General features: G+C 43.2%; 1 protein-coding gene across 1 annotated transcript in view; it reads left to right on the top strand.

Moving 5' to 3' along the window:
• The window catches only part of LOC308156417 (ephrin-B3-like), a 43331-nt gene extending 30801 nt beyond the window's left edge, over nt 1-12530 (top strand). Inside the window, exons 3-5 of the mRNA XM_080529755.1 lie at nt 9105-9197; nt 9395-9457; nt 9653-12530. Of these exons, the coding sequence (XP_080385881.1) occupies nt 9105-9197; nt 9395-9457; nt 9653-10074 (578 nt within the window). The 3' untranslated portion in view covers nt 10075-12530. The remainder of the gene's footprint in view (nt 1-9104; nt 9198-9394; nt 9458-9652) is intronic.
• Nucleotides 12531-18661: the final 6131 nt, after the last annotated feature.

The raw sequence follows: 18661 nt of genomic DNA, 5'->3' as shown, positions 1-18661 counted from the left end.
ACAAGAAAAGAATCGAGGATATATTATGTATGTATGTAAAATAAGCATGTTTTTAATTACTTGTTTAATAAAGATTTTTTTAAAACAAGGAAAAATAGTGTCAAAGAACCCACAGATATCTTAAAACTAGTGCAGTCACACTAAAAACAAGTATATTTGTCTGGATACAAAGACAAGATTTAAGAATTATTTTCTCAATATGTAAAGAAAATGTGCTTAAATTGAGCATAGTTTTGCAATATAGGCTACCCTGGAATTTACATAGCATGTTGTGCCTAAAACAAGTAATCCTGACTATGATAAATGTTCTTGTACTGCTACTAGAAACGAGATCTGTCTTGCTTAAAGAAAGAATGAATCTTGTTTCTTTTCACTTCTTTATTGAGGACTCTACGAAAGGCCATTGGTACAAACTAACAGTGCTTTAAACCTTCTTATAATAACACAATACACACAGTTCTGTTAACCAGACCAAAAATGAAAAGAAATGGCATTGTGCAACCCTAGTCAGTTATGAACTTTTTCCACTCTACAATTGCCTTTTTATAATATAACAGGAACATGACATGATCTGGTGAAAAGGGCGGCATGTCTGCAATTCTCAAGATGCCTTTTAGTTATTTTTTAAATGTGCTTTCCGTTGAAGTGTTGAAGAGCCCACTCAATATAACAAACACCAGTTTTAAGATCACTAAATACTTTGTGACATTGGATTCACTGTCTCGTCTGCCATAGGCTACTGGGTAAGTGATACATGGCTTATAAACAAACTTACATTTTAGGACGTGTTCTAAGCAGAAAGGACTGTGAGATCATCTAATTATGTGTAGTTGTGTATTTTTAGCATGTTGATGTTCTATCAGCAAGTTGTGATGTGCTAAAAATGCAGTTAGATGTTCTTAGTGATGTTCCTTTTTAGCGCTAGCCTACTAGCAGCTGTTTTCTGTGTGGTTTGATTCAGAGAGTGTTTCTCCGCTAGTTGGTTTGAAGTGTACCAACATTCAAATAAGCATATCTTCTTTAATCTTTCATAGCACTTTCATAATCTGGACAAAACTGAACACACTCACAAAGAAGTTCTGCATGTTCAGTGATTAAAACAATGCTGCATTCATTCACACACACGTACCGAACAAAAAGACCCATAACAACAATTTTCGGTACAAATATGTGTTAGGTGAAAGGGAGATGGGACCTATTTCAGATGTTAAAGATCTACACTATTTATGTGGAAAAATTAAGGGACTTCCTAGGTTTCAATGAAGTAAACCATGCTGTATCAGTCAAATAGCTTGTGATAAATGGTAATAAATACATAACTCAGAAGTCCATGATCTTTGCCAAAGTTACGTACTGAATGATAAATATGCCAGAATTTGGACTGGTCAAAAACATATAACAACTTTATTGTTTGGAATATCAACCATTTCAAACTATACGCTTTGATAGAAACGTCATGGCTTATCAAGTTGAGGCCCCACACCTTGCACAGGCCACTGAGTTCATGCATGCCTCTTATTACACAATTAGCAACAAGAGCCAAACTTATGTACAAGTAAAATACCATCTTGGGGATGTAATAGAATTGTTCAATAGTTCAAATGACTCATAGTGTGTTCCCCAGATATGAAAAGTGTGCTGTCTTTGTTCTGTAAGATTGACAATAAAACAGTGAATTCCATTTGGTCATTATCTGCTCTTAATATGTGAAGAGATGAAAAGGATAAGATGCTTGAATTAAGAAATCCTGGCTTTGACAAAGCAGTTTTGTACTTATCAGTGTTGATCAAACAGCTTTACAATTCTGGTCATTCTAGTTTCAAACATTAAGTTACTCAGAACCAGTAATAAAATCTCATTAACAAATTATAATATCTTATTAAGATAATTAAGGCCAAAAAACATTGAAACAAATGAAATGCTGCCTGGTAGGAAGAAATTACTTTTTGCTGTGTTTCTCTCTCTCTTTCGCTCTCATGACTCATGTCTTTCTCTCTATCTCTCTGTGTATGTGTGTGTGTGTGTGTGTGTGTGTGTCTCTCTTGTGTCTCTTTCTCATTTTCTCTCTCTCTCTGTCTCGCTCTCCTTCTCGTCTCTCTCTCTCTCATTCTCTTTCCCTCTCTCTCTCCCTCTCTTCCTCTTCTCTTCCAGTAGTCTGCTCTGTCTTTATCTCTCCTCACGTTACACATTCCCTGTTTCTTAATTTAGTCTTCCCTTCCTCTATCTCTCCCTCCCACTCTCACCCCCCCTCCCCTGTTTATGCTTTCAGCCTCAGTGAACCTCTCTCTTCCCCCTGTTTTTTCTTTTTAAGTTATTCCTGCTATTGATTCATCTTTTCTAGCCCCTCCTCCCAGCACTATTTCGGGCTCTGTTTCTGTGGCTGAGTAAGAAATCACCTCACTGTGGTCAGGACTTCACTTCCAACTCCTATCATCCTGGGGCTAGTCGAAGAGCTACACAATACACTGTACTATTTTGCGCAATACAATTGAACGATGTACTTAAAATACAATGGGGTTAGGGTTAGGGTTAAGGTTAGCAGTCTGCAGAAGACCCAGATAGAGACACACACCAGGGGAGGCCGGTGGTCATGGACGTCGGAGGAGGTGCTCAGTGTAATGCATGGAATGGAATGAGGAATGGTATCTAGTGTGTGCTGTTAAAAGAGATGCGCTCTCTCTCTGTCATTGGCCTGGACAGTGTGACGCTTGACCCAGATAAGGCTGTGTTGTGGCCCCCCGGGGGCACATTAAATAGTGTGAGCCTTAACTTGAGTGTTCTCTATGATAAACAAACCCAGCTGAAGTCAAGGGGACTGAAGTCTGCATCCTGTGGGCTGGCAGGCACAAGTGCATGAGGGATGCTGATGTGGATGGATGGATCACAGTGAACCGTGAGTGACGTATCAAGATACCGTTCCTCATTCCATTCCATGCATTGCAATGAGCACGTCCTCCGATTTCTACCTTCACCAGCCTCCCCTGAGACATTGGTTTAAGAGACAAACAGTGACATGGCCAGACAGCGAGACAGCGAGAGAGAGAGAGAGAGAGAGAGAGAGAGAGAGAGAGAGAGAGAGAGAGAGAGAGAGAGAGAGAGACAGTCCACAGGAACAGGGATGCTGGCTCTTAGATAAGGATTGGACTTGCATATGGACCATCTACAAATGTCCATATGCAAATGTCTACAGTTAACTCTAGTAAGTCACCTTAGTTTGAGTAGCTGCTGGTTCAACAGCCAGACCCGCTATTGGTGAATAACCTCAGTTAGTATTCAGTGAGTGGCCTCAACCAATCAAAGAGAGGTGAAGCGTCATCTGTTTCAATCCGTGTCCAATCAGGCTGTGTCCTGACTGACTCCACCAATTAGAGATTAGTGCACTGAGGCAGGGCCACTGTTATTTGGCCGTGGTCGTGCCACTGCTGCACACACAGATTGGCGAAAGTTGTTTAACCACAATTTACAACTTGATGAAACACAAATTCAACTTGAGTGACGCAAATATAGGGTTGTGTTTTTTTCTGTGTGTGTGTGTGTGTGGTGTGTGTGTGTGTGTGTGTGTGTGAGCCCGCAAGGAAAGGACTTGAAGCTTGCAGGGGAGAGAGAAAAACTGAGAATTGAATAGTGATACACAAGACTCTATACTATATACTCCCACAGCGAGAATTTTTTTTTTAAGTATATTATTACGGCATATTAGATTCACATGCAGTTCAGTGTCTTTCTTGTTACATACAGTACGTTAAATATGTCACGTCGAGTACATGAACGCGCTCCGTTTCTTGTTTCTCATTGGTTGACTTGATTTCAATACGATTGGTGGATTTTACGGTTCACTGTGATTCATCCATCCACTTCAGCATCCCTCATGCACTTGTACCTGCCAGCCCACAGGATGCAGACTTCAGTCCCCTTGACTTCAGCTGGGTTTGTTTATCCTAGAGAACACTCAAGTTAAGGCTCACACTATTTAATGTGCCCCCGGGGCCCACAACACAGCCTTATCTGGGTCAGACGTCACACTGGCCAGGCCAATCACAGAGAGAGCTCCGCTCTTTTGATGCACGCGCTAGTCGTAGTCAAGCCTACAATTATACACAAACCGACGGAGCCACATTTACAGCATAAACACACTGCGCCTCATCCACAACATACACACACGTACACACACACGTGCACGCACGCAAGCACACAGAGTCGCAGTTGCAACACATACACACACGCGCACACCAGGGTTTCCGTTAACCGGTAATTACCGGTCTTTGTCCGGTAAAATTTATTGAAGTCCGACAAAATGAAAACTCGTCGGACATTTATGTCCGGTGAAAATAATTCCCTCTAAGCACAATTTGAATACAATTCGCTAAAGTTCACATTCTGATTCCTTCTATTTTAAAAAAGACGAATATATAGGCTATGTATTTCTTTTATTATGATATGATTTGACACCGGCATGATGATGTCTCCTAATGTGTAGGCTGCCTATGCGAAACAGCGGTTGTTTCCGGTGTGCGCTATAACTCGTGCACAATCGAGTCGAGGCAGAGAGGAGGATAGCGATGTTTCTCTCTGTGATAGTGTGATTATGCAAGCCTTTTCTGAAAGGGATGAGAACCCGATTGTTTCAGCTTCTCCCAGGGAGAAAGTGGTAGAGTTACCATCCTCCCCGAGTCCTACCATACCATCCGCTGACAGCCTATCTCTCCCGGTAACCGGCGAGCGATTGCGTGTCGCTCAAGTAGCTGATCAGTCATTAAACAAATGTTTTTTTACATGCAGCTAGTGAGGAATCTGAAATAGGGGGCAACGTAGTTTATTTCCTTAACGATGGGATATTAATGCGTAAATGGTCTCCTCCTAATGCAAATGGTTGTGAGTGGAATACTGTAAAACAAGTGGTTGTGCCTGTGGGTTATAGACAACAGGTGTTATCTGTAGCACATGAGAGCCAGTGGTCAGGACATTTAGGTATAACTAAAACTTATCAGCTGATATTGAAACATTTCTTTTGGCCCGGACTGAAGGCGGATGTTGCCAAGCACTGCCGCTGTTGCCATACTTGTCAGATGGCGGGTAAGCCTAATCAATCCATTCCACCCGCACCATTGCATCCCATTCCTGCTATAGGGGAGCCATTTGAACGTGTAATAATTGATTGTGTTGGACCTTTGCCTAGGACTAAAAGTGGAAGTCAGTATTTGCTCACTACTATGTGCGCTGCTACTCGTTTTCCCGAAGCTGTTCGGTTGCGTAACATATCAGCTAAACGAAATGCGTTCCCAACCAGCGAGACCTGGTTATAGAAATGACGTTGTTTTATTGATAAAAAAAAGGGTCAAACTGGAAAGAGAAAATAGAAAACTCACATTAATCCCAAACAATTTAACAAACTTCAGTTAACGTAATGTGGAGTCCGTTCATTGATCGATGCTGTCTGTTCAGTTCCCAGAGGCGCCCGTTCAGCGCTGGACATATAGCGCGCATGCGAATCATGTTATATTATTATATATTATATAGCTCGCATCTAATCGTATCGGATGAGAAATAGACATTAAATGGCATATATAGGCCGCTACACAACAGTAATCACCGCGACAAACAGCTATATTAGATTTGGAGAAAAAAAAAATATAATTTTGAAAAAAATTATTTTTATTATATTTTAATATGTCCGGAATATATCACGTTTGTCCGGTAAATCGAAATCTTCCCGGACACGATGTCCGGCGGCAATTTTTTCTAACGGAAACCCTGGCGCACACACACACACAGCAGAGCGACACAACCACAACGAACAGAAATCTCCAACAGAAATCAGATAATGGACTCATTTACAATGCACAGACATCGGGCTACTGTACTTCTACAGCAGGCAGACATTGTTCCAGACTTCCAGCCATGTCTAGTCACCCGGCCATTTCCATAACTGCCACAGACAGCCATAAAGCTGCTCTTCCTACCGTTATGATCTTCAGATAAGTGATGAGTGGCAAGTGGTTGCCGGGTGTGTCCGTTTCCGATGACCTCGTGTAGGACAGTGGCCCTGTTATCACACACTAATGGACAGAGGAGCCAGCCTGGAGCCCTGTCGGTGCTTTACGTGACTTTATGTGTCTGTTGCCAATGGAGACCCATAGGATCTCTATAGCCACACGGGTCAAAGCCTGAATCCGCTGAACTGAACTACATCGGAGGAGAAGGGGCGCGGGGGGGGGGGGCTAGAAAGTGTGTCATTGATTTTCAACAACGTTGACATTTATTTACATGTTTCTGAATTAAAGTCAGAACATTTGGTCGGTTGCCGACTTGTTCCCGCTTTCATCAGCTGCCGTCACATTTGCTTGATTTGACACGGGCTCCAGTTAAACACTTGGCTGGGGTTAGCCTCCTGTTTGAGGCGAGTTACTGTAAACCCATGTTTTGGAGATGCACTTCCGCTACGCTGGGCCGACACGGGTCAATCACTTGCGCCCCTCCTCGCCTTTCCTCTCCTTTCCTCTCTCTGGCAGGGACTTTGTGAGGAGGGGAGGGGTAGGGTTTAGATCTAAGTGGGTCAATCTCCGGGTCAACCCCCCCCCCCCCCCCACACACACACACACACACACACACACACAGCCTCCTCACGTCTCTTGTGTGCGTGTAAATCCCCTTCCATTACAGAACGTGTGCGTGATCATATGTTCTCGTCTCCGTCTTGTTTTATTCCGAGGCTTTTCCTCTTTTGTCTTGTTTTTCGCCTTTTTTGGGAGCAGACGTCCTCCTGTTCTTTGCCGTGCATGGACTGTACGTTCCTCTCTCTCCCTCTCCTTCGCTTCAGATCATCATCTCAATTACTTAGTACTCCTGTCCTCTCTCCTTTCTCTCTCTTTCTTTTCACTCTTCCTCTCTCTCCCCAAGGTTGATCGTCACATAAATTACTCACTCAAACTTGGTGGCTTGTCTCTCCCTCCTCCCTCTGCTAACAGTGTATGTTGGGTGCATGTACCTCTCGGACTGTGCGTGTGTGCGTGCATGCGTGTGTGTGTGTGCGTGCGTGCGTGTGTGCGTGTCTGTGAGTGAGCGTGCACGCGTGTGCATGCGTGCACATGTGTGTGGGTTAGTGTGCCTGTGTGTGTGTCTGTGTGTGTTGATAATGTGTGTGCGCATGTGTGCCATTCAATGTCATGCAATTAACACCATGTCATAGTTAATCAGTAACTCAGTGAACCTTTAAACATAGACACGCAAGTATATATAGCACAGATGAGATGCCATGGTAACCATACCTCCTCTATCTATCATTTACACATTCACCCTTTACATTTACATTCTTTGGCATTTAGCAGACGCCTTTATCTAAAGTGACTTACATCGAATACATTTGTAAGTGAGTCATCTATCCATCAGTCATCGCAAGAAAAGTCATCTCTGCTCGGGCCAGGGACCATTGGCAGTCATAATGCTAGAAGAAGGAAGAATTATTATTATAACATTTTTTAAATATAGGCTATAGTAGGGAAACTGAACAGGGTGATGGAGAGGTTTCAGGAGGGACAGTTAAGGTGTAGCCTGAAGAGATGGGTCTTCAGTCTACGGCGGAAGATAGGGAGTGACTCTGCAGTCCTGACAGCGGTGGGGAAAAACCCTCTCTTTCTCTCTCTCATTTAACTTTGCATAATTACCCTGAATTACTTTGAATAATTGTCTTCTCTTCTACTCTCTTTCTCCCTTTTGGTGTTCATGGATGTGCAAGATGGGGTAGAGAGAGAGAGAGAGAGAGAGAGAGAGAGAGAGAGAGAGAGAGAGAGAGAGAGAGAGAGAGAGAGAGAGAGAGAGAGAGAGATTCTTACACCTACACGTTTCAAGTGTCATGTAATCCGTCACCTCAAGCAGTAAATGGGATGGGAGGAGTGATTTAGTAGGAGGGGGTCATCAGGTGTGATGTCATTGTGAATGGTTGATTTGCCTCTGTATGGCCACTGGTTCGTATTGGATTTGACTAATTGGTTTTGGTTTCTGTGGCCATGGATTTTGGTGGTGGTTCACGGTTTGGGGTCAGAGAGTGTGTGTGTGTGTGTGTGTGTGTGTGTGTGTGTGTGTGTGTGTGTGTGTGTGTGTGTGCATGCGTGCGTGCATGCGTTTGTCTGTATGTCTGTGTGTCTGTGTGTGTGTGTGTGTGTGTGTGTGTGTGTGTGTGTGTGTGTCTGTGTGTGTGTGTGTGTGTGTGTGTGCGCGTGCGCGTGCGTGCATGAGTTTGTGAGTGTTTGTGTGTGTGTGTGTGTGTGTGTGTATTGGCGGGGGTGGGGGGGCTTCTAGATCTCTGGTCTGACCTAGTTCCACTCACCAGATGGCCCCAGCTGTGAGGTCTATAGTTTGCATGAGAGTGAGAACATGAGCGTGTCTGTGTGTGTCATGTTACGGAACAGATGCATACATGTGCTGTACATATCACAGTACATACACTACATGACCAAAAGTATGTGGATACCAGAACATCATGCTTGTTGAACATCGCATTCCAAAACTTGGTCCCCCCCATTGCTGCTGTACAGCCTCCACTATTCTGGGAAGGCTTTCCACTAGACTTTGGAACATGTTTGCAGGGATTTTCTCCCATTCAGCCACAAGAGCATTACTGAGGTCAGCCACTGATGTTAGGCGAGAAGGGCTGGCTCGCAGTCGGCGTTCCAATTCATCCCGAAGATGTTTGATGGGGTTGAGGTCAGGGCTGTGTGCAGGCCAGTCAAGTTCTTCCACACCAAATTCGGCAAACCATGTAATTATGGACCTCGCTTTGTGCTTGGGGGCATTGTCATGCTGAAACAGGAAAGGGCCTTCCTCAAACTGTTGCCACAAAGTTGGAAGCATACAATTCTCTAGAATGTCATTGTATGCTGAAGCATTACGATTTCCCTTGGAACTCAGGGGCCTAGCCCAAAACCATGAAATACAACCCCAGACCATAATTGTCTCTGCATACTTTTGGCGTGTAGTGTGATGTAATGTGTTGGAGAGAGTGAAATGAGCCATGTCAGTGGAGACATGGGTTGTTGCAGGTCTCTCTCTCTCTCTCTAACCTTGGCTTTTCTCTCCTCCTCCTCCTCTTCGTCTTCCTCCTCCCTTAGCCACCTCTGACGGGACGAGACAGGGTCTGGACAGCGTGAGAGGGGGAGTGTGTGTGACACGAGGCATGAAGGTGATCCTCAAAGTGGGACAGAGTGAGTAGCATCGTCATTGTTCTTCTACACCAGTCTGCATCATCTTCACAACTACATTTAGTTTGATATTATATGATCACATTTACTATATATTCCCCCTGATTTGTTTGTATTTATTCACAATAAAAAAAAATATGTGGGGGTGGGGGGGGTTTATGTTGTTATGCATATTAAATCAATGTTCTGTTTGCCCATAGCGGCTTACGGTCTCCCGCCCAAACCTAAACCAGACCCAAACCGCTTCAACCCCAAGACCACAGGTACTGTATGTGGTACACTATGAGAGAGCGAGGGAGGGAGGGAGGGAGGGAGGCAGGAAGGAGACATTCACTCTATGTCTGTTACTGTATATTGAGACTTAATGTGAGAATACACTTTGAATCAAGTTTGACTTCTGAGATATAATGATCTGGAGAACGTACCGGTAAGTTCTGTTTCCTGACTCCCGTGTCTAGGTGCGGCCCCTAACAACACCTCATCCCAAGGCGCAGGTGGAGGGGGGGAGGGGCCCCTGGCCTCTCCTAACGTGGCCATCATCGCCGGAGCGGCAGGAGGCGGAGCCTTCCTCCTCATCGTGACGGCCGTCATCTGCGCCGTGTGTTACCGGCGGAGACGGAACAAGCACTCGGAGACACGCCACCCGGCCCTGACCCTGGCCACCCTCACCCCCAAGAGGGGCGGGGCCTGCGGCGCCGGGATGTCCACTGGAGGGGGCAACAACGGCTCGGAGCCCAGCGACATCATCATCCCGCTGCGGACTTCAGATTCGGCCTACTGCCCGCACTACGAGAAGGTGAGCGGGGACTACGGGCACCCCGTCTACATCGTCCAGGACATGCCCCCCCAAAGCCCCGCCAACATCTACTACAAAGTATGAGGGAGACTCACACAGACGGTGTCTAGACGCACAGATCAGTGCAAAACACATAGCCTGTATTCAGTTGGTCTTAGAAGTCAAGTCCTTAGCTTCCTCCACTCCCTCACTCCTCCCACCCCCCTCTATGTGTGTGACGGCTGCCCTGCTCAGTGCACTGACGCTGTGGATGGAGGAGTCAGTACAGGTTGTTTTTGGGGGGGTAATGGACCTCTTTTCCCTGAGTTGAAAACCCTATGGATGGCCGTGTGACCTTGACACGACAGGCCAGGAAACTGACTTTTACTCTTACTCAAAGTGAAGAGTAAAACTGGATAGGAAATGTCTGATGTTTTCAATGTGTGTGTGTGTGTGTGTGTGTGTGTGTGCGTGTGTGTGCGTGTGTGTGTGTGTGTGTGTGTGTGTGTGTGTGTGTGTGTGTGTGTGTGTGTGTGTGTGTGCATGTGTGTGTGTGTTTACGTGCACACCTGCATGTGTGTCTATTTTAGTCAAGATGGACAAAAAACATAATTTAGCCCATCTGTTTCTTTGTTTGGCTGTTTGGAAATGTGTGTGTGTGTCCCAGTTGTACCAAGTATGCAGTATGCCGCCTGCTTGTGTATGGGGAGGGATTCTGTTTCTGGGGTTGTATGTACGTATGTCTTAAAACCAAAACCACAAGAGCAAATATCAAAGCAAGATTACGTTTCTTTACCCATTGTCACCATTTCCAGATTATATATAATATGATTATTTCATAAATAATTTGTAGATTTTGCTAGTTTTTTTTTTTTACATTTATGTTCTAATTTCTGTTTCTGTGGCAGTTTCCTTGTCTGTATTGTGTTTTATGTTTCAGAGTCTAGATGAGATCTAGGTACTGTTATTTATTTCAGTTCTATGTGGTCTTTAAAAATGAAGGTTCTACTCTTGCCCTCCTGTCACACACTGTGCAATGCCTTAGCATTGAGATTCTGTACAACAAAATATTTCACCTGTATGTATATACAATGGCACAGAGGAAGGAGGCTACGCCGTTTCACTTGGGATCAGATTATGTATAAAACAGAAGAAAACATGAGCACTTAATGAGAGAGGCAAGAAAGTGTTTTGAACCGACACAAACACTGATTTGACTTTCACGCACACACACACACACACACACACACACACACACACACACACACACACACACACATTTAATCATGAATACAGAGCAGAAACATATTCACTCTGCTACTGTCATGACCTCAGTCAAGGTTGTTTTTTCCCCAGGCGTGATGATGATGACAGCTGTAGTCTGTTCTCATTTCCCACAATGCACTGGTGCTGGTGACCTGTGGTTGACGCTGAGGGAATGAGAGGAACGCAGGGATGTAAAGACGATGAAAAGGTCACTGCTGAAATGCCACAGGCATCACATATAGCACGAAGTTGGAATCCACCAATCAGATTGAATTATTACATCCTTTCTCTCTTTTTCACCCCAACGATGAACACAATATCCACAAATCAGTGCTAAGGAAAACATCTCATGCGCTGGCTCATGTGACACCAGTCCTCAGGTCTCGGTGACACTCGCCGAAGAACCACACCTCATATACAGGCCTATACTATGTCATGTTTCATAAATGTTTTCATACAACCAAACTCCTATTGTAACTGTGGTTGTTTTTATGTTGTGTGATGGTTTGTGTGATGTTGAGGTCCACCGTCAAGAGTGTCGGAGGCTGTGACAGAGTCAGAGGAACAATGTGATGCACAGACCATCAAGCCAGACTCCTGTGTGGGATCTGACATCATCTCTGTGCTACGGTTCATGTGGCAGCGGAGAGACGGTCATCACTCTGGGACTTTTTTGGACCTCTACGGACATCATTACCCTACGACCATGTTGAAAACTCTTTGGACAACCAGTAAACAAACAGCACACTCACTACCTGATACGTGGCGTAAACCTCTGATAGAAACATGGAGTTTCTTGGTGCTAGAACCAACAAACGATTTGTCCTGTCCGTGTGTCCCATTGAAGACGTTCTGGTTTCACATGTCTCTCACAACAGGGTCCTACTAGACAGGCCAGCAGGACGGCCACGTGACTCTGTGTCCCCATACAGTATTCTGTGTAACCAAGACTTTTACCCCACAGTGTTTTATCATTTGGTTTCACTTGGTTGTCTTTTCTCACCTGTTTTCCCACTGATTTTGTGCCAATAACCTCATCCGGAGGAGGAGGGGCCCTGCTTTTCATGTCAGAAACTGTGGAGAATGGTTGGGTCAAGCGTTGGTGAGACACTCATAAGACTTTCGGGGAGACTGTTTAGCTAGATTGTAAAGATGTTTTTTGGACATTGATGAGCGATTGTCAAAGAGTGTTTTGAGATTATTCCGGTGCAGATATTGTAGGACATTATAAGATGGTTTATGTTACCTCCCCGGCCTCTCCTCTCTCATGTCCCTCTCCAGTCACCTCCTTTGAAACGTACATTCCAGTTTTGGGGGGAAAAATGACATAAAAACTAAAGTATGTTATTAAAATGTTTTGGGTCCTGATGTTTTTTCTTCTCAGTGTTCAGTGTTCATAACTAGCCCCTCTGGGGTTCCTGTTCTCCCTCTCTCCCTCCCTGCGTCTGTATTTTAGACAGCCAGACAGTTCACACACACACACACACACATGCAATCTCACACTCATTTCGTCTTTGTTCTTTGTTTGATCTATCAACCTTCTCATTTGGTTGGATGCGTCTTAGCAGCAGGAGAAGGATGACATCATTGGCATTTTAATTGTCTTAGTCTCATGTTTGTGTGTGTGTATGTGGTGTGTGTGTGTGGGTGTGTGTGTGTGTGTGTGTGGGTGTGGGTGTGGGTGTGTATCTATGTATGAGATTCCAGACAGGCAGACACAGACACACTCCACCTCAGTAGTTGTGTCTTACTCCCTGTCAAGCATGAATACTAAATCAAGTGGGCATGTTAACAGGAACTGTAAAAATGGACAGTAGCAGTACCAGGATAACCTGAAACAATGCAGTCACACCACCACACACTGTCTGTCTTCTATATAGCACAGGAGGCATCACCTTGCAGTACTGTGATAGAGTTGTCTGTCAAGTCTATTAATAACCACTTCAACACACATCTCAACCGAGTGCAGTCTGAGACGCATGGAATACCTCCGTCAAGCAAAGCAGGAAGATCTTACAACCCCTTTCGATGGGAACAGATGGTGGAGTTTGTTTCCTGGAAATAATTGTTCTATTTATGTTCTCATTAGAGTCACTCAATTTAGTGTAGCAGTAAGTATGGAGAAAGACTGTCTCAATTATATTACTGGTCCAGGCCCTAATTCTGCTGCAGCTCATGACAGCCCTGTGTGTGTGTGTGTGTGTGTGTGTGTGTGTGTGTGTGTGTGTGTGTGTGTGTGTGTGTGTGTGTGTGTGTGTGTGTGTGTGTGTGTGTGTGTGTGTGTGTGTGTGTGTGTGTGTGTGTGTGTGTGTGTGTGTGTGTGTGTGTGTGTGTGTGTGTGTGTGTGTGTGTGTGTGTGTGTGAGTGTGTGTGTGTGTGTGTGTGTGTGTGTGTGTGTGTGTGTGTGTGTGTGTGTGTGTGTGTGTGTGTGTGTGTGTGTGTGTGTGTGTGTGTGTGAGTGTGAGTGTATGTGTGTGTGTGTGCGTGCGTGTGTGTATGCGCGTGTGTGTGTGTGTGTGTGTGTGTGTGAAGGGGGGAGGGGTGGGGTCTGTCTGGTCTTCAGAAATAGTGTCTCTAGTGAGTGGGGATGGGGAGGTGGTATCGGTAATCTGTTAGCTTGGACACAGCATAAGTCAGTGAGGTTTAGGAGGGACGGAAATACTAACAGGAATCATTGAGGTAATTACACAGATTAAGTGAACCAGGTCCCCCATCTGCTGTGTATTCCACGGACACACTGTGTCCAGTGGGACCACCCACTCGTACGAGAAGAGGCAGTATGCTGATGTCATGAAGCGTAGTTAGATAATTGTGGTTAATTACTGCATGTCACCATGTGAAGATAAGAGTTTGACAGGAACGCTTGATCCTCATGACCTGCTCTTTAGCTCGTTGGGTGATTCGTCTGCGTTGATTGGGGGAGTGAAGCGCAGTTGTTGTGCCTGGAAGTGGAGGTGGGGGGGGGGGGGGTTGGTCAGTGAGGGTGGGAAGTTGAGATCTGGTGGAGGCCATCTAGGATACAATGGTGCAATGACCTGGATTCTGATGACGGCTGTGGATTGGTTGATGTGGGTGAGAGGTCAGAGGCATACATATTCAATGCTGACTGGTACATTGTACATACTGTCCATCGACACAGCCCAGAGGCCAGTACTCTGTAACTGGGCATCATTGACTCACACACACACATCATTGACTCACACACAAACGCACAACAGATCCTCCCGTTGACAGAATACGATTTGTGATCTTGTCAGGATTATCCCTGCTCTGGTTTCTAGGTCAACATTCCATCAGATCAACATGCCCCCAAAGATAGATAGTTCACACGCACACACACATATGCACACACGCACACACATACACACACACACACAGACACACATAGATTAAGAACCTCTCTAAAAGTGCAGTAAAAGTACAGTATTTCCTGTAAGCACATAAACAGCTCCATGTTACCATCAATATAAATTATTTATCATTACAAATTAGATACCCCAACACAGGGCTAATAAGAGTGACATGTAATGATTCACCTATTTTTCTTTCATGTGTAAATAAACCTTTTGCATTGTTAGTTGCACAATGAACACAGTGAGATTATTGTTGTTGTTACCCCCCCCCCCCCCCACTCTCTCCGTCTCCATCCTCTGAGACAAAAGGACCATGTTTTCTGATATGAATGAACTGCCAATCCCATACCCCCCTTTTTTGTTTTGAAAGTCCTGACCTCTGACCCTGCCGTTGGAATGTGCGTGTCTCTCCATAGAGCAAAACCTGTCAACCGAAGAGCAAAAACATTGTGGAATCTGTGGAAAGGGGCAGTGAGCTGTGTCAAATGTGTGTGTGTGTGTGTGTGTGTGTGTCCCACATGGTGGATGTAATTAGAATGTCGTGATCACTGACAAGCTATGCTGTGGGGCCGTGGATTCCCTCCAGTTTCCTCTGTTCAACCATGTTAGACCATTGGGGACCAGGGTAATGCATCCCATCAGAGTGGCCGACAACACAGGGAGTGACTCGACTCCCATGGCGGCGTCATGAGGGTCATTTGTACTGAAGACCAATGACGAGAACACATGACGATGAAGTAATGACACCCTGCCATCAGCATGGCCCTCTGTTTGGGCCACTCTATGCCAGGCACATCCACCATCCAATCAAGTCGTCTGACAAAGGTCAGCGTCTCCCCACAGCATAGGCACACAGAGCAGCGGCTCAACCAATACTCACAATCTCTCTGAGATTGCTTGAGATGAGATTGCCTGAATGTCTCACTCCATGTTTCTCTCTCTCTCTCTCTCTCTCTCTCTCTCTCTCTCTCTCTCTCTCTCTCTCTCTCTCTCTCTCTCTCTCTCTCTATATATATATATATATATATATATATATATATATACAGTGGCGGCTGGTGGTGATACTGAGTGGGGGGGCTAATAAATCCATTAGGCCTAGGGTCTATACCAGGGGTGGGCAATTAATTTTCACAATGGGAAACCGGGACTATTGTGGAGGGCCGGACTAGTAGGCTGAACTTAATTTTGCTCAATATTACTTTTATCGCTTTATAAAAAGCAGTAAATTATATGGTTTTGACTAGCTGCTACTGGTAAGAATACATGTTACGATAAGGCTATGAAAATGTGGAGTAGGTCAAATATAGAAGAGCAAGAGGACTCATTTAAACACAGGGAAGTAAATGCAGCTATAGTTTTGACCTTTTGCAACATCAGTTTCTGCCTATTATTTATTAACATTACATACTGTACATACAACATTACGAGTCACAGTGTAGTATTCCTACCTTCTGAAATGATGGCTAGGACTGGTGATATCAAGCGAAAGGTTCTTTATATACAAATCTGCTGACATACACTTGTGATCACTTTCTTTTTCAATAAAACGAGCTATTAGATATTCACTTTCAATTCAATGTACAATTCACATTTCTCAAAAACAACAAACTGTCAACTTATATGATGTCTTTCTACAAGACATTCTGGAACCTGCAGTTCTTCTTCTTCTTAGCTAATACAACAGAAATGTACTTCTGTCAATCAATCATGTAACATATTAATCAATCTATTTTAACTGTGAATCAATCATGTAACACATTAATCAATCTATTTTAACTGTGAATCAATCATGGAACACATTAATCAATCTATTTTAACTGTGAATCAATCATGTAACATATTAATCAATCTATTTTAACTGTCTAACTAACTATAAAGTTACAACACAATATTTTTTTTCAGAGGATGCAAAGTTATACAATATCAGCACGGCTGTGATTCGGTCGTAGGTACGAGGCCGCAGGCCAAGTAGCGAAGATGATCACAGCCGTGCTGATATTCAGTATAACAGCACGACCTTGAGTGTGATATTGCTTAATTATAACTTATACAACAGTTCTACAGCGTGATTTATTAGTTAACAGTAATAAGCGACAACAGATTATGATTTGTTTGTTTATTTAATCATAAAAATAAACAAAAAATAGTTCCGCAACTGAACTTCAAATGGACTGTTGCCTAGTAACCTGAACACAAACATGTAGTCTAATTAACTGTCATTTAGTAGAACATCTGTGCGGCGGAGTGATACATATAGTTAAAAGTCCCAGTGCTGTTATACTGTATATCGTAACTCATGGAATGCCTCTTGTCCAATCAAATTACTTGGTCGGAACTAACTGTTGTATAATGTAGCGAAGGCTATGGAGATGTTGTAGTTGATCCCAAAGTCTGTTCAAACCCAGGCAGCGGGACCAGCAGGAAAACACAACTAGATCTTCTATAATTCCAACTGGATAGTACTTTGTTTCCAATCATAGTTAGCTAGATTACTTACTTAGTTAGCTTACCTTTACTTATCAAATGTACATTTTGTGATATAAACGCAGTGCACACACACCGACAATGCATGTCTAGCATAGGCATACAGCACATCGCCATAATAGTGATTTTTTTTGTTATGCTTGTTGTAAATAAAAGTTCTATGATGCATTGAAATGACATTAAACTAAGATAATAAGATGGTTATCATAATTTTTCTAATCTTTATTAATAAGTTATTACAGAAACAGTAAGTGACATTTTCCGAGAGCGAAATCTGTTGTGGTATTTAAAAATGGTGGTTAAGGGTGAACTCTGAACATGGGATGACGATTTTGTGACGATTTCCATTGACCAATCAATGGTCTGCAGCGTCACACGTCACACACAGCCTGGCAAAAAGTACCTCTCGCTACCCCTCTGAAACGAGAACAAAAACGGCTCGGCCCGGCTCGGTTGGCAGTGGAGAAAGCAAAACAAACCGGGCTCACGCGGTACGGCACGGGTTGGCGAGGTAGTGGAAAAGCGCCATTTCTTTAATTGAATAACTTCCTCATATTTATTGTAAAAGATAGGGGGGCTTAGCCCTGCTAGCCCATTGATACCAGCCGTCCCTGTATATATACGTATATATATACAGTACAGGCCAAAAGTTTGGACACACCTTCTCATTCAATGTGTTTCCTTTATTTTCATGACTATTTACATTGTAGATTCTCACTGAAGGCATCAAAACTATGAATGAACACATGTGGAATGATGTACTTAACAAAAAAGTGTGAAATAACTCTAAATATGTCTTATATTTTAGATTCCTCAAAGTAGCCACCCTTTGCTTTTTTGTTGTTAATAAAATAAAAATGTTTTGTTGTTAATAAAATATATAATAATATTATATATATATATATATATATATATATATATATAATAACATATTATTATTAACACATATTATATTCAATATTATAATTATATATTTTATTAACAACAAAAAAGCAAAGGGTGGCTACTTTGAGGAATCTATTTTACACTTTATTAATCTTAATCACACTTTATTGTTAAATACATAATTCCTATGTGTTCATTCATAGTTTTGATGCCTTCAGTGAGAATCTACAATGTACCAAATAGTCATGAAAATAAAGGAAACGCATTGAATGAGAAGGTGTGTCCAAACTTTTGGCCTGTACTGTATATATATATATAATGCTCTCCATAAGTATTGTAAAAAAGAAGCAATTGGTCTTCTTTTAGCTCTATACTCCAACATTTTGCATTTCAAAACCAACAATGTGGTAGTATGGTAGTAGATATTCTCAGCTTTAATTCAATGTTCTTCCAGGTTGGTTTCACTGTTTAGAAATGGCAACCCTTTACATAATGTAGAGAGGTCTATATAATGTAGAGAGGTCTATATAATATAGATGTCTCTCTCTCTTCACTTCTAGACTAATAGGTAATCAGTGATTTAAAAAATCTTTGCTCTTTTCTCTACTCTCCTGAGGTGTTAATGTAATGCTCTGTAGAATTGATTTCAATAATATTGACCTATGATCTCATTAGCCCTGTCTGTTCTGTCTCTGTGATGTGAG

Source organism: Nansenia antarctica (assembly GCF_963989245.1).
Source record: "Nansenia antarctica genome assembly, chromosome: 4".
NCBI lineage: Eukaryota > Metazoa > Chordata > Actinopteri > Argentiniformes > Microstomatidae > Nansenia > Nansenia antarctica.
Note: the sequence above shows the minus strand (reverse complement) of the source record. Positions and strands in the feature narration are given on the sequence as shown.